This window comes from Botryllus schlosseri, chromosome 7 (genome assembly GCF_051294905.1).
Source record: "Botryllus schlosseri isolate E-star chromosome 7, Bs_hap1, whole genome shotgun sequence".
Taxonomy (NCBI): Eukaryota; Metazoa; Chordata; class Ascidiacea; order Stolidobranchia; family Styelidae; genus Botryllus; species Botryllus schlosseri.
Window position 1 is genome coordinate 1358824 of NC_137242.1, and position 26495 is coordinate 1385318.

General features: G+C 39.4%; 2 protein-coding genes across 4 annotated transcripts in view; both read left to right on the forward strand.

Moving 5' to 3' along the window:
• Nucleotides 1-983: 983 nt before the first annotated feature.
• Nucleotides 984-18115, forward strand: LOC145442626 (uncharacterized). The gene is made up of 9 exons (XM_080320590.1): nucleotides 984-1139; nucleotides 1243-1380; nucleotides 1859-1992; nucleotides 5388-5519; nucleotides 6414-6537; nucleotides 7622-7763; nucleotides 13048-13185; nucleotides 14499-14634; nucleotides 17873-18115. The coding sequence occupies exons 1-9, from the start codon at nucleotides 1043-1045 to the stop codon at nucleotides 17999-18001; spliced, it is 1170 nt and encodes a 389-aa protein (XP_080176716.1). The 5' UTR covers nucleotides 984-1042; the 3' UTR covers nucleotides 18002-18115.
• A 3923-nt stretch (nucleotides 18116-22038) lies between these two features.
• The window catches only part of LOC145443050 (nucleosome-remodeling factor subunit BPTF-like), a 38095-nt gene continuing 33638 nt past the window's right edge, over nucleotides 22039-26495 (forward strand). Inside the window, exons 1-7 of one of the 3 annotated variants that reach the window (XM_080321035.1) lie at nucleotides 22039-22306; nucleotides 23249-23302; nucleotides 24142-24259; nucleotides 24760-24859; nucleotides 25284-25420; nucleotides 25577-25678; nucleotides 25835-25903. In XM_080321035.1, coding sequence (XP_080177161.1) covers nucleotides 22155-22306; nucleotides 23249-23302; nucleotides 24142-24259; nucleotides 24760-24859; nucleotides 25284-25420; nucleotides 25577-25678; nucleotides 25835-25903 — 732 coding nt within the window. In that variant the 5' untranslated portion in view covers nucleotides 22039-22154. Of the gene's footprint in view, nucleotides 22307-22336; nucleotides 22663-23248; nucleotides 23303-24141; nucleotides 24260-24759; nucleotides 24860-25283; nucleotides 25421-25576; nucleotides 25679-25834; nucleotides 25904-26495 lie in introns of those variants that run through there. The other 2 variants (XM_080321036.1, XM_080321037.1) reach the window with 2 other exon arrangements.

Below are 26495 nucleotides of genomic sequence, written 5' to 3' on the forward strand. Positions count from 1 at the left end.
TATAGTAAAGTTATTTAATAGCAAAATGTCTATTTCTGCTCTATGTTCTTACCTTAACCAAACCTCTTGTTTTATTGAGATTGAATTCGAATATAGTTTATATAGCCCTCAATCATTGGCGCAGGCTCGAATTGTATCATATCAATTTGTAAACTGGTAATGTATTGCATCTAATCAATTCGTTTCTCTATTCTCTATTTTGGCTGGTAACTATAAACTGAGGCTATGCAATTACTTGAGTAGTTTAGCAGTTCTACGTATATGTGAGCGATACAGCGCCTTCTTGTGTGTATATTCAACCCTATATTCGTTCATCGCTTGAAAAGTAATGACCATTCAATCTGTGTTTCAGACAGCTAGTAAAATGCAATGACGTAATCATGACTCATACTTCGAAGAAGCAACTTGACTTGAATTGTGACTTGACTGGTGACTTGACTCGACTTGACTTGACTTGACTCGAGTCAAAATGTGCAATGACTCGAAATGACTCGTGACTCGAAGGTAGTGACTTGATCCCAACACTGAAGTGGATCGTGACCACCTCTAGTCGATAGGCAAAGCTTTGCTTGTGTTACGTCATATTGATCGACATTGTGTTCATACCTAATTTTACTTTAAATCCGCTAGGTGGCGTTAAAGAGCGTCCTTAATTTGTCTAACGAAAATTTGGTAACCCTAGTCTGTGGTAGGTTCTGGTTTCATGGGTCATGGTTGTACTTTCACACCAGCATATCGGGGTGGTACACGGGTGGAAATACACAAACTTTTCGCTCAGAGTGTACGATTGTTGATATACATTCCAATTCTCTACGAGTTGCTGAGATCATCCCTGACGAGTGTTAGATGAAAATATTCAGGTTGATTGCAATATGAATGCACTTATGCAATTGTATATTGGAGTTCTGTATCTCCAAGTAGTTCTGATTATTTTTGTTATGAAAGAATGCAAAGTTCAAGACGATGAAAATAATCATCATCGATGTACCAAGAAATAATTCTATATCATCTTAGCAGGATTGATTGTAGCTCGGAGTAGAGCATGGATATTATCTTTATTTTCGCGATGTCTTGCATATTTACATCAGCAAGCGGTTCATGGTGGTTGGGTGGTGGATCAACGACACCATTGAAAAGAGGTAAGTTTCGTCTCTCATATCAACATATCTCATTCATGATGAAAGACAGCTACGATTCCGAATTAAAATACACAGATAACACTGTGCAAGTCTTCCGTTTCAGATTGCATATGGATGCAATATGGCCCCTATGGTCCATGTAAGGATATCAAAGGGACGTTCATGAAGAAGAGAGAAAGAGGGCAAGTAAAGGCCCTAGGCAACGGAGCTCCTTGCGTTGGCCCAGATCACGAATACGCCAGTAAGTAAAGTTGGACAAGTGGAAAGTTTTCAGCTTTTCGTAATTAGATTATGAACTAGATTTATGGCTACACCGTCTTTTCCAAATTAAATTAAACTTAGATACACATATTTTATTAGATTAGAATTAGAATTACTGAACTCATGAAAACTTGGAAATTGAATCAAGTTCCGTTCTTGCAAGCATGAAGATTGCAAATGCCTGTAAAATAAGATTGACTTGTTTCGATCTATATAATAGTTCCGTAGTATTTTCGGAATACCAGAAATTAGATTAGATTTTAAGTATAACATAAAGACCTTTCACAAATTAGATTAGACTAGAATTACATTACCGACACATCGTTCTAATGATCTTAATTCGACAACTAGAATCATGGAGATGTTTAAGTCGGCACACATGTGCCGTGCATGTTACTTTCTTTCCAAAAGTACCCATAATAATACAATCGGTATCATAAATTGTTCCGAAATTTCAGGTTGTACGCCAGCAGAGATCACGGGTTCTACATTTATGGCGACTGTAGGTGCCGCGCTTACGACCGGCGGGGGCGGCTCTTCGTCATCGCGTCGGACACTCAACAATAAATTTCAACCTCCAAAAGCAGCCAAGGTGACTTGGAAAGATATCAGGGTTGTAATCTAATGACCGGAGTCGCAGTTTTTAGTTGACGATTGAAAATGAGACAGTTTATGTATTGACTTGAACAACTTGAGACTTGAATTTGATTTTTCCGTTTCTTTCAAAAGAAATGCGAGATTTCTGTTTGCTAAGCCTATATATATATTCTCTACTGATAAATGACGCAATTCAATGCACTTTGTTTAGACGTATTCTTAATGCTGTCTCGTATTCCTGAACGGGTTGGGAGCTACTTTTAAAGTCCAAAACAGACCATATACTATTCTATATTATGATGACGTGCAGAAAAATATATTCAAAATTTAAAAATCAGTTACAAATTTATGTTTCATATCCTCTATTAATTAACAAGCCTCCAACTTCTTGCATTTTGGAATGAATATATTAAAGGCATCCTTTTTCCAAGTACCGTATTATATTTTTTCTACTCTTACCTAACTGTTACCAGTTTTTTTAGGAAAAATAGGCCTGGAATAGTTACTTAAATTTGAAAATCCGCACTTCTAGTTGTAGACTACTTGAGTAAAAATTTATGACGCAACGTCAACTTGAGTAGCAACGATGGCTACAATTTGATTGCGTCTGCCTGTAAGTTATGACAAATATACCAATATTCCCAGTCCAGCAGTAGCGGACTTTAGCGTTTTAGCGTTCCGACGCGATTTTTAGTCAATAACACACAGTATCGTGAAAATAGGGTAATTGGGGAGTCGAATCAAAGTGGTGACACCTTTCTTTAGTCAACACAGTACTGGTTGGTCGAAAAATCTTCAAAATTACCAGTTTTCTTTTCCGGAAACAGTGTCTCCTTTTTCGGATCTCAAAATATGGTGAACTTACTACTACCACCACAGTGTGATGTCACAGAAATTATCGATTTGTTTCAAGTCTACAGATATGGTTACCATATTCTTGAGATGCGAGAAAGAAGACACTTCAGAAATTAAAAGGAGATATATCTAAGACAGGCGTGGCCAGCCTGTGGCCGTAGAAAGAAATCGGTTCGGCCGTGGATACGTGATTCAATTAGTATGTGTTGGCGGCCGTCGACATGCAAATTTCATTTACGAATTGATTCCTGGTTCCTAGAGAGATTAAATAGATTAGTCCGGACTGAACCGGACATGGACGAAGACAGTTTAACATGCGTATTTGGCATTCAAATAGTTCATTACGATTATGTCCTGGAATGCGCCTGTAGGCTACATGAGTAGTCGAAATGCGGCCGTAAATGGCAAAATAATTGGTCACTTTTGCTCTAAGATATAATTGGTGATCCCTCGTTAGTTCACTAAAAAAAGGTAATTTTTCCGAGTCAACACCTAAAAACCGATTTCCACGTTTAATTCAGGTTGGATTGGTGACCTTTGCTTTTCGTCAACCTTCAATTACAATATATCACATCTTTCAATTTTTTGTGTGTGATATATCCTTTTGGGGTAGTTTCTATGTATTCCCTTAACAATCAACGCGATCAAAAAGGACGAATCGCGAAAAAAAGATGACAATTCGGTTTTCTTGAAAAAGAGCAGAAATATTCACGAGGACATATGGCATCCATACTATAAGTGGGGATATTGTCGGCAAACGATAATGTGCTGCTGATCGCGTTATCTCAATTGTGACCTGAGAATGATGTTGATAAGAGAAAATAAAGATAATGTTATTTTTATGCGTCTTCGGTAATCCGTACATACGTGGTCGTTGGGAGCCAACAGGCCTGATGGAGTCGTATTCTTCAGTGGATATTACGTCATCGTTTTTCAAGTTTCGAAGGCGTCGCTGTAGTCGTCTTTCAGACTTTGCAGTATTGTCGTATTCCGAGACCGGGCCAAGTACGGCGAATTTGAATTTATCATCGAGAATGGTCATCATTTTTGAAACGTAATCTTTCTTGTTTAGAATTACCACGCCTGTACCTTCATCTGGTTTAGTTATGTGGATATCAGGATTGCTTCGCAGAGATTTTATGGCACGAAAGCATTCCTTTGTCATCAGGAAATCTGCTTTGTCGACCGGACATCCACAATACGAATGTGCCAGGTCCGTAAGTCTTGCTTTGAGAGCTGGCACGTCATTGATTGATTTTGCTTCACGATGCTTCAATTGAGCTATTAGAATCTCAAATTCGGCGGAAACCTCCTCACTCTTGACGTTAATTGGTGGAGTGCAGAAATTTAACCCATGCGATAAAGCAAACTTTTCGGTCGAGGACAGTGAGTAATCCGATAAGTTGATGATATTCTTCTCATCGGGGCAAGCGAGACTTCCGAAGCGGTCAATGACTAGCCGGTTCAAATTTCGTTCGTTTTTAGATAAATCAACACCCTCTTTGGTCACGTCAATTGATGCGAGGTATCGGCAAAATCGAACTAGGTCGAAGAATGATAAGAATTGGGCTACCTGTCTTTGCTGAGCGCGCGTTTTTATTCGATGAAATCGGGAAGAAAGAATCTAAGGTGTTAAAACTTCGTCGTGACTGCCGCAAGCAGCAAAGACAGGTAGCCCAATTCTTATCATTCTTCGACCTAGTTCGATTTTGCCGATACCTCGCATCAATTGACGTGACCAAAGAGGGTGTTGATTTATCTAAAAACGAACGAAATTTGAACCGGCTAGTCATTGACCGCTTCGGAAGTCTCGCTTGCCCCGATGAGAAGAATATCATCAACTTATCGGATTACTCACTGTCCTCGACCGAAAAGTTTGCTTTATCGCATGGGTTAAATTTCTGCACTCCACCAATTAACGTCAAGAGTGAGGAGGTTTCCGCCGAATTTGAGATTCTAATAGCTCAATTGAAGCATCGTGAAGCAAAATAAATCAATGACGTGCCAGCTCTCAAAGCAAGACTTACGGACCTGGCACATTCGTATTGTGGATGTCCGGTCGACAAAGCAGATTTCCTGATGACAAAGGAATGCTTTCGTGCCATAAAATCTCTGCGAAGCAATCCTGATATCCACATAACTAAACCAGATGAAGGTACAGGCGTGGTAATTCTAAACAAGAAAGATTACGTTTCAAAAATGATGACCATTCTCGATGATAAATCCAAATTCGCCGTACTTGGCCCGGTCTCGGAATACGACAATACTGCAATGTCTGAAAGACGACTACAGCGACGCCTTCGAAACTTGAAAAACGATGACGTAATATCCACTGAAGAATACGACTCCATCAGGCCTGTTGGCTCCCAACGACCGCGTATGTACGGATTACCGAAGACGCATAAAGACGATGTGCCACTCAGACCGATACTCAGAATGCTATTTTTATAAGACATTGCTCTTTAAAATAAGGAAAGTGTTATAAGAAAGGTATGACAACCATATGCCTATAAGCCAGTTATATGTTTCATTTAGAAATGCATCAATAAAGACGTCACCGATGCAAATGGAAATATCTTGATGTCGGGCAAAAAATGTAGTCAAAGCGCACGAAAACGAAGGGAGGCCTCGGCCTACACCGAATTTGCGGCGAGTCGGACAAAAAGAGTGAGTTTTAGTAACTTTCATACCTTTACGGCAGTAAGTAAAGTGAAATGAATTTGAAACCAGCGATTTATATTATAAGTAGGGCAAATTCTTTTTACAGCCTTCGGCAGCCTTCTAGATACTCGGAATTTATGTAGGATGATGTTTCAAGCTGTTGGTAGGAATTTTATATCGCAACTTTTATCAAATGTTGTGCAAAATGTTGAGGAGCGGCTAAAAACATGCTATAAACTATTTCTAGTATGGTTCTATTCTCTTTGATTTGTATAACAAAGAGTTATGTGATGCATTATCCGCATCTAAATGTTATCTATGGCGCAATGGCTTGCAAGAAGTCCAACTATACCACAGCTTTTGTTCGAACTACATGTAGATAGATCTTTCGATTAATTGTCTGTCATTTCTCATTTCACAGACGCATTTCACGGATGCAAATTTTAAACTGTTAGGTTATGCAACGGCACCTTTCGAGTATATCATAAGTCCTAACCTACTAATTAGAAATAAATTATGAATGCAACTTTTTTTCTGCAACTTTTGTTAAAATTTCTCGCGGTTTTGGTGCAACGAAAACTTGACCTAATTATAGCATGACATTGTTGGAAACAACCCTTGCCTGTGTAGGCCCAGGTCAGCGTTTTATTCCAAAGATTATTCCTAGTCGTTTCGACGTCTCCCTATCTTTTCATTGTATCCTGTACTGTGGTGTTTCAGAAAGGATAAAATTATTAACAGTAAGCTCAAGTCAATATGGATGTTAGGATTTTGGAAATGGTTGCTCCGACTCTATAATCCACTGCACTGGTAGAAATTTCCATATGTTTACGCCTGTCCCTTACAAAATCAGACCGTAGCAGGCAACGATGCATGATATTCGATATTTCTTTTTTTCAGCAAGCGCCACCCGTTTTCAGCACTAAAAATCGCGACGTCCTTTTCCTTCTTGACGAAAGCGGCAGTGTTGGATCGAACAACTTCAAAACAAGAGTCGTCAGACTCGCTAAAGCTGTGGCGGGGTGTGAGTACATTTTTCGACATTCGCTGTTGTTGTTCTTTGTGGTATTCGTGGTGTTTTAGTACTACAATGATCATTTACACCAGGCGATTTTTTTACCTAAAAAATCAAAATTATTACTTTTTTCGACATTAAAAAACTCAATTTTGACCAAATTTTGACCTCACGTATGTAAAATAGGTGTTTTCCCACAAAATCTTAGAATTGTACTATTTATCTTCATTTCTTGTTGAAACTGCCTGTCATTACGAAGTAGTCAGGCCTGAGTTACCTTTTTTGACTTAAAACGTGACAAATTTTTAGATGAAAAACTTTATTTTAACGAAATATGGACCTATGAAGAATTCCAAGAGTTACATCACGAATTATCGGAGAACTAATTAAAATTTGTTGTGATACAACGAAAGATACTTTCCTACATTCTCGGGTAGAAAGTGTCTGTCCTTACTAAGTAGCTTGCCAAGAATGGAGAAAGAACGTTCAACACAAGCAGTTGTTGGCAGACAACAGTGAATTTGTGTGTACACAGTACACGGCTGGTGACACATCGTGTTGCTTCAATCAGACAATTTTGTCTACATCACAGTTTTTCATCATGCGCTTGTTGATATAAAAACCAATGCCCGTATTGCCCACGCTGACTTGCTTCAGTTAGGATATTTCAGCCTACGTTGGGCATAACACCATGCCCACCTATTTGGTTCATTTGGCCGTTTATGATTCACAATGAGCAGACAATGGGCCGTCTACAAAGGTATAGGCCGACAAATTGGGCTACAAGCTGTAAAATGTCAAATGATAAGCTCACCCACAGTGCAAACATCTACGATGCAAACGAAATGCAGGTTGCAAAAACATTTTATCTTTGTGAACAATTTCGACATTTTTTGACCTAACGCCACATGACAAAATTTTGACTTTTTTTTGATATGTCAACAAAAATCGCCCTAATGATAAGGGATGAATATGATTCTTTCACCCGTTCAAAATAATTTGGTGGTTGGCAAAATGGCAAGGATTAGGATTTAGAATAGCTATGACATATCTATAGTTACTAGTCTCAAACCACCCCGCCCCTTCTTTTAAGCTTTCTGTGGGGCCATCAGCATCGGGCAGACCACCACTCGTGTTGGTGTCATGAATTTCGACAGATCTCAATACGCCGAAATCGACTTTGATAAATACTTCTCAAAGGCTCATCTTCTCGCGGGAATGGACTCGGACATAGAGTAAGAATATATCATGTACCATAATAGCTTTTTGGTTAATGAGACGCTCCTTGGAGGTACAGAACTTCAATATACAATTGGCCATGTTGAAACATACCCTAATATTTTCGGCTGACACTCGCCACTTGCTGACGATTATCCAAGACGTGACCAACAGACGTGTGTATGCTTAAATAAAGGAAGAAGGCAGTAAGAGTCAATATCTGCAGAACCGTAACCAATATTACTAGTTTGCCTGGACACTATGATACGACTCAGATATGAATAGAGTATACCAATTGTAATGTTTCGAGTCGAGCAGTGAGAGATTATTTTTACGAGTACTGAATTTATACGATCCTTAATTTATCAACGAAAATGATAGTTTTGATGATATATTCCACTGCGGAAGCCTTAAAACCTTAATTCAGTGGTTCTCAACCGATGTGCCCCGGCACACTAGTGTTCCATTTAGTCTCGCAAGGGTGCCGTGAGCGATTTGTTCAAAATTTTGAAATAACGCGCAAAATAATTCTAGTCATTAGCAAACGATCATTAATAATCTAAATCGAGCTTGATGTGAAGTTTGTACATTTGACAAACCAAAATTGATGTTATGTTCGCAATTAATATCTTTCGCAAATTCACTTAACCCGACATATCCCGCGCCTGGAAGGCTGAATTTAGTTTTGCACAATACGTTGTTAGATCGCAGAGAAGAGCAGACATGGCGGCGCCTGTATGACAATGCAGTTTTCTAATCTTCATTGTCTCCCCAATCAACCAGCGAGAAATGAACTCCTTTGGAAGCGACGTTCTCGTTTACAAACAAACAAACAATCCACATTTCGATTGTTAGGTAGCGTGCCGGCACTTCCTTTAAAATGTAGGCTTGTTGCGCAACGTTGTGTTACCGGTGACGAATATGAGTATTGAGAAGTAAGGTCGATAAAATTATATCAGTTAACAAACTTCCTCGCCTCTGAGGTTATTGTTTAAATCGTTTACCAAAACGTTTGAAGTTTCAACGTGATAGCAACAGTCCAGCTATGTGGTAGCGGAGGTATTGGCTAAAAATTCAAAGCCTCACACGGAAGCGGAGAGAGTTATTCGTCCCGCTTGCACTGGAATTGTAAAAAATGTTTTGGATCAAAACTGCAGATGAATTGAAAACGATTCCCATGTCAAATGATACCATTCGTAGAGGTATTGGGGACATGTCCAGAGATATTAGCATACTTGGTAGATATCTTTGACCACCGAAATAAGACGAATTCCAGTATGCAAGGCGAGAATGAAATCCCTTATCTTCAACAAAAAAATTAGAGCATTGGAAGAGAAATTGATATGGTGGTCACTGCGAGCAGAAGCAGGAACTTGTAGCATGTTCTCCTATTTTTCCGAAACGAATAACATGGAAATCGTATCACTATTTGTTCAGCATCTCAGATCTAAACATGCAAAAATGAACACAAATTTTCCAACACTGGTCACAGAAAACTGTGCATGGGTAAAAAAAAAACATTTTACCGCAGAAAACCCATTTTACTTTAAATCTCAACGAGGAGGAAGAGCTGATTGACATCCGTAATGACAGAAACTTGGAATTATGGTACAATGAGATTACACTCTCAACGAATTTTAGATAAAAATTCAGAAGGAATATCCTTGCGTTGGAGAAAAGGAAATTGTGATTTTACTTCAATTTTCCAAGTCGTATCTGTGCGAGACCGGATTTCCGTTCTGGTCAACATAAAAACCAAATAAAGAGAAAAGTCAGTTGCTGTTGGAAGAGACAATATGCGCTAGAAGTCGAGCGGTAATTTCGCACTGACTTTGTGATGAAATTCAATAAATTGTTTTGTTTTAGCGAGAACTATTCAAGTTAACACAGAAACATTTTGGATTGACTACTGAGGGGGTGACATTAGTCATCGTTACTACTGAAGTGGTTGCTGCTAAGTATTCTAGTGGTTTGCAGGTCTTGTAAGCCAAAAAATTCCAGAATAAGCACGGTGCAGGTGTGCCGCGCACTATTTTTCATATCCAAAGTGCGCCGCGAAGTCAAAAAAGTTGAGAACCACTTCCTTAATTGGTATAGTATCAAACCATACGAAACATGTAGTAAAAAGCCATATACGCATTTTGATAGGAATGACGTATCTGTGAAGTCGTTATCAATCTGTGAAGACGTCATTGTCAAAGAGTGCGATGAAATAGGTATGGTCAAGGGGTCGCCAACTCAAAACGAGTCGCTGGCCACTTTTCATATTCCTTAGAGGCAGCGAGTCGCATGAATTCAAGATCGAGATAGAGCAGGCCACAGTCTCACAACCACGTTTTCAAAACTTTACATCGGTAAAACGCGGTGCTCTTTAACATAGGCAACAGGCATAGTTACCACAAAAGGAATAATAGTTTATTAAAGAGATACAAATACAACAAAAATATCATGATCCTCACTTTCATTCTATCCGAACTATGACCTGCACGCGATACCTGACAGCACTTTTCAGCGAGAGCGACTAAAGAATCGATTGAGGTTAGCTAGACACGGTACATCTCATCGTAAAGCTTGATCTCGCGGGGAAGCCTTAAGTAGTTTTCTGAGCGTCTCGGTCTTGATACTCCCTGGGACATTGCACGTCAAGGTAATATGCCCAGAGGTGGTCAGTAACGAAGTACTTCTACTTTTTGGAAGTACTCAAGTAATTATCCTCTAATTCTGGTAATTACTCGAGTAGATCTGATTTTCTCTACTTCTACATCTACTTCGTAATATTTTGTGACCTACTTACTTACTTTTCACTACTTTAAGTTTTTCAAGTAGTAGTTTAATCCCCAAATGCGAAAGATAGCCTGAGGAATGTTGGGGCTGTTTTCACAAATTACCAACATTTAATATTCATGAAAGTCACGTAAAGCGCAGAAATTTTGTTGCGATTCGCGCACATTAGTTATAGAGTGACAAATATGTTTTCAACAAAGTATCAGTGAATGAAATTTAGGTACCGGATTGCTTGGTTCTGCTCACACCGTATTGTCACCCATATCAATTATTTCATCACAGCAAATATGGCCCACCATAACGTTTGAAACTACCGCTTCGCAATCTAGCAATTTCCTATCATTTCGTAATCTAGCAGCCCATGACGTGTCCTGGTAATCTTGAAACTCTGGCTTTTTTAACGTTCCACCTGTTTTAGCAGATCACCTTTGAAGCTTTGTGTCCACTTTCAATTCCTTTCAGTTCTTTTGTCTGTGGAACATACATATTGAAGCCTAAGAACAAGCGTAGTAATACCTCTATTTTCCGAAAATAAAGCTACACCAAATATATAACTTTTACGATCCACAATATTTGTTATTAACGTATACTAATCGCGCAAAGTGTTGAAACCGTATCCGATACAGCTTCTCCATATTGCTCTTCGCCTAAACTTGGGGCCTTATAATATGGGGTAGGGAGTCATGCCCCGATATTCTCCAAAACGGGGTCTTCTAGTAACTAAAGACCTAGTATCGCATTTTCATATCAATACTATAATTTGCGTCCCATTCTGTGATAGTATGCTTATTCGGTCAAAAATTGATACCTCCTGAGATACATCAATACGAATCAAACTCTCTGCACCTTCCGCATAGCTCAATTTGCAGCTTTTAACAGTCCATGCGAACGAATTGAGACTGTTTTCAAAACTACTTACTTACTTGAGTAGATTTAAAGTCAGTCTACTTGAAGTAGTTTAGGTGGCTTATGGAAGAAGTACTTCTACTCGTACTTGAGTAGCTTTTTTCGTTGACACTTCTACTTCTATTTGAGTAGCTTTCTTGGCTACTTTGACCACCTCTGAATATGCCCATGCAAATGCCCATTCATATCAGCTAATTCTTCATCTATGGAATGCTATTGCCATCGCCGAAGCCATATTAACTAGTGAGGAATAGCGATGCTGGGCAAGTAGAATAGCTTATTCTGAACAAAAAAAAACAATATTTTTGAGCTGCAATCAATATTAGCATTTGAAAATGCTTTCCTAAACGTTCTCCGTAAAGATGAAATCATGTCGCGGGCCGGAGATCACGACCTTGTGGTCGCATGTGGCCCGCGGGACGCGTGTTCGTGACCCCTGGTATTGTCGAACAAATACCATAAAGTATCTTAAGTGTGACATATAGAACGGGCATTATATTCTTCGTGGACGCTTAAATGGTACGCATTGATACTTTCCAAATGAACTTATAATGAGTGACACTCGATTACTCCACTTGGCATCAGAGTTGGATCAATTGTAATTTGTAATTGAGCTGAATGTAATTGATTACATTTTTTCATGTAATTGTCATTGTAATTGTAATTTGATGAAAACTTTGCCTTGCGATTGTTGCTAATTACATCGCTGCGGTTACCAAAGGGCACCTCTCAACCGATCCAATTACATGTTTAACAGTAAATGTAATTGTAATTGTAATTGAAATTGTAATTAACTACATGATTAACAGTAATTGTAATTGTAATTTGATACTTTTAGCATTGAGTAATTGTAATGTAATTGAAACATGCAAGGAAGTAAATGTAATTGTAATTGTAATTGTAGTTGAACTGAATTAATGTTATTGATCCAACTCTGCTTGGCATGAAGCTTGGTTCAGAATCGAATCACTCAGCCTCTCAATTTGGCTCCGCCCTGTTATTACTGTAAATAACTAACCAACTGATTAATCTATATAGTAATTAAGTAATACAACCAGATCTGGACAACTAGAAAATTTTCAGCTTTTCCAAGTTATATTAGAATTAGAATTATAGCCACATGTATTTTTCTAAATTATATTTGAATTAGAATTAAAGCTACACCGTCTTATCCAAATTGAACTAGAATTAGAATTACTGAATTCGTGAAAACTTGGGAATTTAATCAACTGCAGTTCATATCAAAGCAGAGTTAATTCACAGAATCACGGAGAATGGCAAATCTCTGCACAGCAAGTTTGGCTCGTTCCCCTGTAGCATTTTAAGGAAAACCATAAATTAGAGTGGAATTCGAAAAACCTCGATTAGAATTAGAATTATGAATGAAACATTTCAGAAATGAGATTAGAATTAGATTACTGTCCTTTCGCTTTAAACTATCTAAATTAAACCAAAATTATGTATAGTTGCCCAAGTAGTATTAAAATGCAACCAGCATAAGTGATGTATCTTCGTCGCAATGACAAAACTGAACCGTTTGGCGCTTTCCCATGCACTGCGTTTTTGATAGACGCACTCGCGATTGCGTTATTCTTACAAATCTTATTTCAGCTACCATAAACCAACATCAGGAGCGACCTGCCTTATAGACGCTCTCAACTTTGCGAGAACCGACATGTTCCAAGCCGCGCGTGGCGCACGGATCGGAGTGGCCGGCACGGAAAGAATAGCGATCCTTGTGACTGACGGGTAAGGAAAGGAGATTGATTACGGCCGTTAAAAGAAGTCTACGTCTGCAGTTTTCGACTGTGCAATACAGTTGTACTATGAATCAGTGGTTCCCATCCTTTTCGACTCGTCGCCCCCTTACCAACCTCGACGCGAATTTTCGCACCCCATATTTACGGATCCTAAAAAGAGGACATACAATTGGGAAATTAATTCACCTAACTCTGATCGCTGGCGACTTTATACTACAATAAGGCCATTTTCCGAGGTTGTAGGAGCTCCGTTGAGTTGACCTTTTTTTCACGCGTCATATGCAGAATAAGCTTTCTGCACGTGCATTTTTGACCGTGTTAATTAAATATACCTTGCTGGCCGTTTTTACATTTTCGTCCCCTATCGACCAGCAGTCACCCATTTGGTAATTTCGCCCTCTTGTTTCTCAAAATCATCCACCAGGAGGCGATATCACCCACGTTGGGATCGAGCCGCTGCACTAGATCATGAATTTGGATTCCCGCCACTTAAAACATTCGGTGTGCTAAACATAAAGGATACGGAAAGCTATAAATTGACAAATTCATGTATCAGTTTCATCGCGGTCACTGCCGTGTAAAATCCAACGACTCCTTGACCTCGTAATCAGAAGTCCATAAGTATCACACAACACACGCGCGGCCACGTCGTCAACCATAATATGTTCGGCAAGTACAAGGGTAGAACAATCGTTCCATAAAGTGTATACGGTTCCAAAACTGCACTATAGAATTTCAACGCGTCATGTTCAAATTTAAGTCGATCCGCAGCTTCTACCGAATGCATAGGGCCTACTGATGAGCTCTCGAGATTACGGGACCACGGTCTCACATTTCGACCTCGCCTTTCGACGCATGTGCAATCATATTCATCGCTTGTCGTTTTTACATTATCTTCCATTAGTTTTCATTCAGTGTCGGGTAGGCTACAGGTCCCACATTCCTATCTTTTCATTGTATCGTAACCTTGTCGTGTGTTTGATACGCTAAAATTATCAACAATAAACTCAACGCAACAATTACTACTGGGTTTATGTTCAATTTTCAATTATCAATAAAACTATTCAAATCAGAGGTGGAATCGGGCTTTGCATGACTCCACATTTACCTCTGACACAGGCCGAATGTTGATTGAAACCTGCTAGATTTGAGCACGAATATTTCAAATAATCAATTAGAAATCGTATATATTTTATTAGTAAACCTGGTTCAAGCCTGAAACATTTTGTAAGCTCTGGTCCGAAGCCAATAAATCCGACCAGACCTCTGATTCAAATACTGATTATGTCCGCTCTTCTACAGATGCGCAAACTGCAAGACAACCACGCAATTGAAATCGCACCTCGAGACAATCGGACAACAATTCACGGCACAAGGCATTCCAATCATCACATTTTTAGTCACGGGAAATCCTGGATATTGTTTTGACATTATGAAGGTAAAACTTCAGCCCTATTGATTCCGATGAACAAATAATGGGAGCATTTATATATAGTGTGAAATTACATATTGATTGGAATATTTGATCGACGATAACAGGGATATCTAGACTAGATAGATATCTAGACTAGATATATCTAGACTAGATATCTAGATATCTAGATATCTAGACTAGATATCTAGACTAGGATATCTAGACTAGATATCTAGACTAGTCTAGATATCCCTGGACGATAATTATATCGTTTCGGTTCAAAGCGATGACAGTCGCTGTATACTGACTTGTACAAACTATTCTCAACTAGAATTAGGACTAAAGCTACTCTCTTTGCGAAACCCTCAACTCGTACTAGAACTAGAACTACTCTCTTTTCGAAACTCTCAACTGGAACTGGAACTAAAACGTACGCCCCCGCAACTAACTAACAAAGATTCGATTTCGATGCAACTCATTAATTTTCATCTTATGGGAATCGGATCGGTTTTCCACACGAGCATCAGTTAAGGACGGAGCTTCGAGTTTAAAATGGTCAGCTCAGCTCAGTTCTGTTTATTATTGAATACTTGTCCAATCGATACACCACAAGATTGGTGAAGATATCGGCCCCAAAAACCCACCTCCTGGCTTTCCCTCTGAATTTCCTGAATTTCGGCCATTATTGTAATGGGTTACGATTTTATGTAAATATGCCTAGCTATGGATGTAGCTTAGCTCTAGTAGCGTAAGTAAACGTTCCAAGTACGGATATGAACTCGAATGTATGACTAAATCTGAACTCCTAAACTTTCGAATTTTCGTCTTCACCTTAAATGTTCTTATGATAGGGCGTAGCGATAGAACATAGACTTCTCAATTAGCAGGCCTTGGTCTAACTCTCTAGACCAGATCAAGCAATTGTTTGGAAAACTGGTATCTGCATATTGCCCGCTATATGCGTTGGTCTCTAAGGAACAGGCTTAGGCAATTAGAAAATATTCAGCATTCCAAATTAAAATAGAATTAGAATTATAGCAATACAAATTAGACTGGAGTTTGAATTATAGCTACACAGGTTTTCCATATTAAGTTATAAATACTAAGTTCGCGAAAACTTGGAAATAGAATCATGTTCAGTTCATATCAATTCAGAGTTCATGTTAATTCTCATCAGCAAGAGAATGACAAGTGTCTGTACAGTACACCAAGCTTGGCTCGTTTGGCCCTATATACTGTTCTTCTGTAGCAGTTTAGGAAAATCAGAAATTAGACTAGAATTATAATAAGAGCCTAGAAACATTTCACAAATTATATTAGACATAGCACCAAGAAACAATTATTAAGTTGGATTACAATTAGATTACTCGCATGCCGCATTGATTTGTATAATTAGATAATTATAATTATCCAGTTGTCCAAGTCGACTGGAGAATAGCGTAAAGATAGAGATATTGGTGGTTACTCGATAAGGTCCTATGCAGTTTCTTTGCAACTCCATCGTTCAAGTTTACCAGACCATAACCGGACATATCGACTATAGGGATGGTGTGAACGTGAGGTTCACGTTCGCGTTCTGTGTGTGAATCTCAGAAATTTAGAGGTTCACGTTCACAAACGAACCTTGGCAGGTTCTGCACTGTGATATTTTCAAATATATTACAATTTTCACTTCATTATAACATCATTGGTTGAAATTTATAGCATTTTAACTACAGGCCACTCTATGCATGGCGCTGGCACCATGAAAATACACTAAACGAGCATGCACCTTGACAAGCTCAAAAATTTTCCTTGCTTTCTGACAAAAGTTTGCTCGTCATATCCATCTTTCCGTTTGTGAATATTTAGTAACTCTCTTGCTGTGAGCTTGACCCGCAATGGCACAACATCAAAAGCGAGAGAGAGATATGATATTATTTTTGGCCTGCACCATCGAGATACTTTGACAACGGAGTTGCGATACGGCCCCAGGAGGTCATCTAGTCTGCGCCTCCGTTTTTTTCTCGTCCATGCTATCCGTGATTGCTGAGCGCCTAGCAGGATAGCTGCGGATACCAATTTTCGAGTCTTTGGTATGACCCGGCCGGGGATCGAACCCACGACCTACCGCTCGAGAAGCCGGACGCATAACCATTACACATATCTCGCTCGGTGATGCTTATTCAACCAATCAATGGAATTGATGTTGTCTGATGTAAAAAATCTAGCAGATCTACGGTGTCAATCTTGACTCCATATGTTTATTGTATCATATAAACACAACCGATGTTCCCTCTAAGCTGCGCACGTGCGCAAATGCGCAGTGCTGACAGGGTCTCTGCGCACAGAAAATGTAAGTTGCGCACAAAAAATCCGAAGGGATGACCTTTTTTTTAGTCGTTACGCACTGTTGTCCAAGCGTCTGCGCAGTGAGTTGGTGAGTGTGCGCAGACTCGTAAAAAATTAGTGGGAACATTGAACACAACCCGTGCGATTGGGGTGTTGACTACTGCTGTAGCCTATAACTTGTGGGGTTATATCGGTCGCAAGTATAGAAACCTGCTTTACACTCTGATCATGCCGTAGCAACTAGCAACACTCAGACGCCGAATACATTGTCAGGTCTGGCCTAGACCTTTAAGGCATAAGCTTATATTCCCTTGCAAATCCTCGTCGAAATTGTTGGCAAAGCGACGGAAGACATTGATTTTATGGGATTGTTATATCATTTGATTGCCCCAGTTGATACATTTAGCGACGTTTAAATCGTCAATATGTACTTCAGCATAATGGCAATATGTGGCCCCAGTAGTCTCTAGGTATCGTGTACAGCTGTACATAAATATTGGCTATCACTTCACTGAAATTTTGAGTTGGAATTAGCAATATGACGTCACGTGACGTCATGAGGTTCACGTTCGAGTTCACACAGAACCTTTCAAAAGGTTCGCGTTCACACGAACCTGAACCTTTCAGATGTTCACACCATCCCTCATATCGACCTCACCTTCCGTCACTTCGTCGCTTGTCCTTTTGTATTATCTTCTTTTACTTTTCATTAACTGTGCATGACTCCTCTTTGCATACATCGCCTAGGCCTATGTGGGTGTCTGACTTCAAAGACTACTCCAAGTCGTTTCGACACCTTCCTAGCTTTTCATTGTATCGCAGTCTTGTGTTGCTGTTTTGAAATGATGGAATTCTCAGTAAAACTGATTCTACTCTGGTACGGACGCATCACGTTCGTCCTGTAACTGAAACTAATTGCACATCGTTTTAGGGATTATCTGACGGTTCGCAATGCTACCAGCAATTCCACGCGGCAACCTGGACGGATTTTGACAACATTATCCAAAGCATAGAGAACTCGCCCTGTATGGACGCCTGGTATATTGGACCATCGTGCTGATCGGGAATCACTCAATTTTAAAGACATCACTATTTGCAATGTTTTATGTTTGTTGATTTTCTGTTCAAATACGAAAAACTGGATCCCTAGGGCAATATACCGAATGAGATTTAAGGCCTGTTGAATCGGTCTGTTTTATCGTGACGGGTAGGGAAGCTGTGATTCTGATGACGCAGTAGCGCAGAAACTCCGCCGATAAATCTTAATGAACAGGGATATCTAGTGTACCATTCAGGGTCGTGACTCGAGTCATAATATCACGTTGACTCGACTTGACTTGAGTCCATAAAAATGGAATATGTCTAATCTGGACTCGAGTCAATTTGTGTGTGACTCGATTTATACTCCAGTCTTTGCACATGACTTCAACAACTCATATCAGTTGAAAATTTTTATGACTTTTTGAAGTTTCGTATATCAGGACAGATGATTTAAAAATAGGCCGGGAAACTGTCTTTTCTCTGTTTGAATAAACATGTTAAGAGTGGGGAAAACGAGTATATTACGAATCCGAGCTCGACGGGGGTCCGAATTTTTTTCCTGAACTACACTGTTTTTTATTGGAAACCGATCTATGCTAAAATTTTAAATTTCCTCGCGCTGCGCGCGATTTCATGTTAAAAAATATTTTGTTTATTGCATATACCATTCCCCACGAAAAAATACGCACGATTATTAGAAAAGGCCATTTCGGCGTCGGCCATTATCGAGCCACGGGGGACCAAGATATATCAAGTTTTAGGCCATGTAAGATGTAGGCTAACATGCGACTTGGAGAAGTGTGCCAGAACGATCGGAAGCGTGAAAACCTTGGCCGAAAAGGACTGCCCTTTTGCTGACCTAAAACTTCAAAATACATACATATATATGTTTAATTGTCCATAGACGCTAAATGGCTGGCGCCAAATGTTCCCGTCCGAGCAGTCTGAACCCCACAAGACAAATGCCACCCCGCAACGAAAAATTATTTGTCAAAATGAAGAAATTACAATTTGAAATCTTGCTCGTCTTTTAGTATAATTTTTTCTTTAGTACGTTCAGGCGATTTCAAGATATTTTGACAAAGCGAACGGGAGGTAACGAATTAACATCCTGTAACGAAGAGATTATACGAACGGCTCCGACCGATGCTGTTTAATATTTAGTTACGGGCCCTCTATTACGTTTTCCAAGACCTCACTCATCAGGTCTACCGGTAAATCTGATTATGTGAGCAGAGAGAATAAAAATTGATAGCATTATGCAATTTCTGATCACATTGACCGATTCAATCATGAATTATAGAAAACTTTCGCGCTTGGCGCGTTTATGTGACGTGAGCTGCCCTACTAAGCAGTGCAACATATCTAGCAGTTACGTAGCGGAAAAACGTACAGCCCTACGGGTGCCAAAGACCAAAGTTTTTTGTGGGGGCTGTCGAAGTGCAGTTTCGGCCCTTATGACTATCATGTCTTAAAAGTCCCTATTAGCTAAGAAATGAAGGCTTATGAAGTTAATGTTTCATGTGTCCTCAAAACCATCCTCTATCCTTCTGGAGGAATTGTCCTCATTTTTCAATATATCGAAAATGTATTCCGGAAACGCCCAAGTGTCCTGCTTTTTGGCACTTCGTCCCCCTTTATAGCTTGACTGTCAGTCAACATTTTTGTTGTGTAATGTATACGAATAAAGATTCTGTCTCTCTCTCTCTCTCTCTCTCTCTCTCTCTCTCACAGGACAGCATGTACAACTGGAAAACGCGAAATCTGTAATATGGATGATCGAGGGGTAAGACGGGTGTAAGACGGGAATTTTTTTTAGTCAACTCAGGAGAATTTGCTGGAACGGTTTAAGAATTAGCACTTTTCTAGTCCGGTTAGCTAGCTTTTCTGATTTGTAAAAATTGTCCTCGATCCTTTCCGGATCCCGAAGTGCCAAAGTTTGTTTTGCTATGTGAACTGAATTTCGTCAGGGCAGTTACCAAGCAATCATTATTACATAATAGGCCTACTACGGTTTCCATATTTTGAAATAGGGAAAAGAGGACTCTTTTAACAAATCCCAACTGGAAAACTTGTTATTTGCTAACGAAAAAGGTCATCAACTCCCGAATGATCCGCTTTAACGCCCGCATTATACCTATTTCAATCAATCAATCAATCAGGTTTATTAATATTTTCATCGTTTCAAAACATCACAAGACTGCGATACAATGAAAAGATAGGAAGGTGTCGAAACAACTAGGAGTAGCCTGTAATATCAGACACCCACCTTAGCCTAGGCGAAGTAAATAAAAGGCATGCACGCACACTGAATGAAAAGTAATGCAGAGAATATAAGACGTAAGCGACAAAATGAGGTGGCATGTGGCGGAGGGCAAGGTCGATGTTAGGTCGTGGTCCGGTAATCCTGAAGAGTGGCTATAGTATTCATTTAGAAGAAATTGCTTTGCTTTGCTTTAGAAGAAATTGACTTGAATGTGGACATGCTCGACTACTGTCGGATAGCCGGCGAGATGCTGTTCCACAATTGGGGTCCGGCATACTTGATAGAGCAATGCGTTTTCTTGTATTCAGTCCTGATCATATGGTAGTTGTTCTTCGTTGACGCGCGTGTGCTGTACTTGATCGATTTTGTCGCCGAGGTGAAGTAGTCTCTGAAATTTAAGGGACATTGACCGCAATGGAACTGATACATAAACTGGGCAATTTCTAGCTTCCTCATATCTTCTATGTTTAGAACACACCTCATTTATGCCGATTTTCAGTTCACCCTGTCCATTACCCTTACTGTAAAAGCAGAAGGAGGACGGATTGACAAAATGTTGGACATTTAGGCGTCCTTAGAGGACAGCATTTTTAATTTCCTGAAAAAGGAGAACGTATACAATATCCAATGCAATCGGCGGTTCTACTATTATTATTTGCATCGCCTCGCAAGATACACATTGCACGTTCAATGCCATAGCCTACTGAAGACACAATGCGATGTAATATACAGACAGGAGGGTGTCAAAAAGAGCATACTAAGAAGGCAGTGCCTCACCTGCCGTCAGGAATGATTATAGTGAAAACCTTCCCTGATTTATTGGCAATTGACATCTATCGATCAACTGATGTTCATGAATGACCATTTTGACACCTTCCAATCTTCCATTGCATCACAGTCTGGTCGTGGATTGAAATGATGAAAATTGTAGCAATCAATTGAACTGATTTGAATTGAATTGCTATATTGAAATCCTATACTTTCAAAATCATATTCAATTCGAAATTTGGCGCATATCCAAGCCGACTTACTGCCGACATAGCTAGAGCTCCACATGGGCCTGGTTGTCCATCCAACAAGTCGCTGCTGAAGAGTTTCGGTGTTCTAAACATAGAAGATATGCGGAAACTAGAAATCGTCAAGTTTATGTATCAGTTCCGCTGCGGTCGTTGCCCCGAATATTTCAATGACTTCTTTACCTCGGAATCAAAAGCAAACAAGTAAAACACACGCGCGTCCACGTCGTCCAAATATCATATGATCGACCGAAAAAATCATCGCTCCATCAAATATGCCAGACCTGATGTGGAACAGTGTCCCGCTGGTCATCCGACATTCGACGAGCATGTCCTCATTCAATTCGAAATACAAGCATGACTTCAGAATTCCGATACCTAAGTGTTGGAGGTTTACCTAGGATCCTCCTCGCCACCTCATCCGCGTAAGCGGTGTGTTACAGAAAGTCTAGAGGTGGGCCGTGCTATAAGTCGGCAGTTATCCGACAGTCGTCGAGCACATTCAATTCGAAATACAAGCATGACATGACATGATGATGATGACAACAATATCACTTAGTTGCTCCCTCAAGCTTCGAGCGGAATGAATTTGGCAATATGAATACATGGTTTGTTGCCATATTGAAGTTGTATACTTCCAAAAGCCTATTCGATTTGAAATTTGGCGCGAATCCGAGCGGATTTACCACTAACAACAATATAACTGTACCTCAGCTGCACCCTCAAGTGGCAAAATATATCCGATCGACACATTGTTTTTTTCACGTGATGCAAAAAATCGTACTGACTGAGCTTGTGGTAATGGCGGTAGTTGATGACGCAATGATAGTGAAGATTGCCTAGAATCGCTTAATTTACGCAGTTTTGTTGCGATATTCTGCAAATGCGTGATGGAGAAGTTGAAAATGTGGAAAAAGAAAGCGAAAAATGGAGGTGGCGAGTGGGCCAGCGCCTTTTCAGGCGATTCCAAAGTGACAGCGGAATTGAGAAAGCTGACCAACTCTCCGGGGTGGGTTGCTGCAACACAAAAAATACTGTCGAGGTACGCCGTGACGTCATCGTGATGTCATCTGATATTGTTGTTATATGATGTCAGCGCGTCCGTCCATGCGTGTCTCAGGTTGAAATGCACCCAAGAACTCTTAGTTCGGACAAAATTTGATTTTTTGTCCAAATTCAACCTCATCAGTGCGCGTGTTGCAGCCATTAGCGCGAAAAAGAAAAATGGGGCATCCGGTGTATCCACACATCCAACATTGCGTGTGTATCGTGATGCCGGCGGGTGTCCCATCATCATTTCGTTTACCGATCGCGAAGTCTGGTGTCATAAATTAATAAGTAATATTTAATTTTGAAGAGTCTGTTGAGTTGTGAAGACTTGAGGGTTTTATTATTCATGTAAGTTTTTCAGAATATTCATCCCAGCACTGGTTGATTGGTTGTTATATTGGTATATTGATAACTTGTTTAATTAACATACGAATTACTATAATCGCGACCCAGTGATGAAATAAAGTACCCAGATGATATAAATTATTTTCCAAACTGTATGACCATGTCTCTAAACAGTACGAAATTGTAACTGTAGAATAGTGAGAGAGAATTTATTCGGTTCCATGAACATTTAAAATACATAGGTAGATGAGTACAAAGCAAAGTATATATAATTGAATTCAGTACCAGGCTGTAGCGAGGGGATCGGGAGATCATCAAGTCAGCTACAGCCTGAAAGGATGGTTGAAATATGAAACTTGAAACAAAATATACCACGTTTGCAAAGCAAAATATATAATGTGTTCGCAATGTATCAAAACAGATGAAAAACTAAATTCTTATTGATAAATTTAACTCTTAGTTGCAAGGACTAAGAAGCGTATAATTTCAGTATCCGACAAAAATCAGCACAATACTTTACTCGATTCACCCCTAATAATAATACCCAAAATCCAGTATTATCCTAAACAATTGTTTGTTTGCATTTTAGCGGAAAAACTCATGGCAGCAGTGGGTCATCAACACCATCGAATGTATCGGGAAAGTGAGTTGAAGCATTCAATATCAATATATTATGTTTACTTTATATGTTGCTTTCATTGCACTCCTAAAGTCATGATATAGGCTACTGGTGCTAAAGTTCGGACTTGTCAGGTAAATTACCAGTGAATTTGGAGGTTTGGAGTCGAACATTCTTGAAATTTCAATATACTCTTATGATGTATAGCCTATGCTGCTTTAGTTGCATTCCTATAATTTTTGTTTCCTGGTATGGAGGATCAGACCAACTATAGACTATATTGACTTTGACGCTTGTGAGTCCTGACCTGTATATTTCTTGAAATTGTTGGTGAGAATAGCTGATTAGTTAAGACTATGTATTGCATGCAATTGAACGATATATTCGTATTGAAATGTAGAGAATTCAACATTGTATATCGACAAATTATTGTATCACCAAATATGACGTCTCAGTCATGACAATTCCAGTAGTAGGCGAACAGATGACTTTAGAACAATGTAGGCTACTATTTTTAGATTGCAAACAAACTCCACTAAACAGTCCTCTACTGGTTGCTGACGATTGCCACTGACGAGTGTCAGCCGGAAATATTCTGTTTTTTTTCAATAAATCATTCAATTGTATACTAAAGTTCGGCACCTCCAAGAAGCTCTTCACTGTCTTGTGTAGCTGACTAGATGGTTGAATCAACAATATTCCACTCCATCATGCCACACTGTGTAATAGCCTACACTTGCAAACACTTAATTGACTCCATCAATAATAATAAGTCTTGTACCCCCTTTTTGACATATGCTTAGTATGGCTTTTCTGTTTTCTGTAACTTTTAGTTCAACGTGAGCATCACAACCTCTTTGTAGATCAAAAAGGGGCCGTAAGAAAAAGGAAAAGAATAAAAAGGAAGAAAAAAAGAAATTTAAAATGGTTTTGGAAAAAGACGATGACTATGAAATCGATTACGTGTCCCCTGAAGAAGATGTGAGTATTTTCGGGAACGTTTTTCCTAGGGTGTGTGTAATGACTCCGGCCATGACTCGAGTGGGACTCGTCGCACTTAATCGTTGACTTGAGTTGAGTCACATTGTGTATGGACTCGAGACATTCTATATGACTTAATTCAAGTCTCGTGCATGAGGACTAATACTTGATGAGCAAGCCTGGAAACATACTTAATTATCTGCTTGAATATAGGCTACATCTCAAGACTGAGAAAAAAGAGCATTATTATGAATGTGAGGGCTTCGGTATCAATTACTCAAGAGTTTCAAAGATTGAGTTGAACTCTATAATGAACAGCCAACACTATGACTTGAACTCGGACTCGACTCGGTGGTGAATTGAAAATGGATTACTTCACTTGAGTCAAAACTATTAATTAATATTATCTTGTGACTCTGGACATAGCGACTTGGCTATAACCCAGTATTTTTCCGGCTCTTTTCGAAACTTTTTAAGTCAGGTTGTCTATTTCCCTTCAGGAAAACACCGAAGATTCTGAATCCGAATTGAAGCCGCTATCGGAAGTATCTGACGACGAATTGAGTTTGGAAGAGGAAGATGAAGACATGTCTTCAATCGGTGCGTTTTTGGTTTCCATGTAATTAACCCATCTAATATATTATATTCAAACTTCGTCGTTTACTTCAAGATTCAGACATTCAACGAATGTAGTTTCCTGCATTTTTCATCCGCTTTCAGTTAGCACCTTGCTTTATGATTTAGCTAAAAAGGAATGACATGTTTTTTCAACCTTTTGAAAATGTTGCGATTAAGCTTGTATTTGTCTGAATTTCTGGATTCGTGATGGCGGTAGGAATTTTAACTCAAAAGATCGAGATGCATCTTATTGCTGACTGCTGAACCAGTGTTTTTAATAAATTTTCATTTCTTTCTTTCGATATAATGAAGCGGACTTATGAATGGTTTCATGACCCCCCCCTGAAAAAGGCTCGTGGCAGATCGGGAACTGAGACCGTTCTTTCCATGGGCTATTTACTTTCAGACGGCTCAATAGAATACGAAGACGAATATTCCGACTTTGAAATTGACGAGGACGCCCCGCATTTAAACCTTCCCGAATCCAGTCAAGATCTGCTGATCCCAAACAATTTGGTGCTGCCCGCTCTCGAAGTATACGAGGTAGGCCGTGCTATTCATCCTGTAATATTATATCTGGGGTATAATTTCAGAAGGCATACTGGAAAAAATAATCTATCGCTGCTCGAACTGAATTATTAGAAACCTAACTGTATCAAAATTATTGTTTTTATTTTATTGCTGCCTCTGTCTCTACAGACGTTGCGTCATTTTCGATCTCTTCTACGACTTTCCCCGATGCTTTTCGAGGATTTCTGTGCCGCTCTTGTTGATGAGGACACAAATATATTGATAACCGAGGTTTGTTGAGACAATGATATGAATTATGTACTGGTGATCCACAGACGTTTTTTTTAATTCTCTAATACTTGCTGACGATTACCCCTGACGGCAGAAAATATCCGGTTGTATTTCCAAGAGTATGTATATTGTGATTTTTTTGCATATTTCTTGCAGTGTTATACTTCTGTGTTGAAATCGATTGTACGTGAAGAGGACGCCGCCGGAACACAATTTGGCCCGCCGGTGAGTACGGCTTGATACACTGATACAGCGGTTATTAACCGGGGTTCACTGACCCAGGCTCAGGGGTTTGCGGAGGTCGATACACACCCGAAATTATACAGCATAAGCCAAATCATCGCACTCCACCCCGATAGTAATGTATTAGGAGTGTAATGTGGTTTCGTGACTTATCGAAAATATTCGTGTGCTGGCTTGCTGCTTCACCGAGTCAAGGTTAAGAACCTCATGCTGGAAATCACTTTTTTGGGAATCGTGCCGCAGCCTCAACGCTGAAATACTTTTTTTCTCAAATTGTACTAGCTACTTGATAAAATTGTTAGGTTACCTAATTTAAACTTACACAGTAGCCGCATTGCTACAGGAGAAGAAAGTTTCTATTTGTTATATAAAAATTAACAAACAAAAAAATTCAAAATTTTCTCTTCACCCCATGGAAGTGTTAGGTTGTCTATAGGAACGATGTTCACCAACTTTGGTTCAATTCCAACCAGTGGAAGCAGAGTTATTGCCGTCGAAAAATTTGTATTATCAATAAAATAAAGTATTTACGGTGACCAACTCTTTAATTATTTATTATAAGTGTGCCCACCGT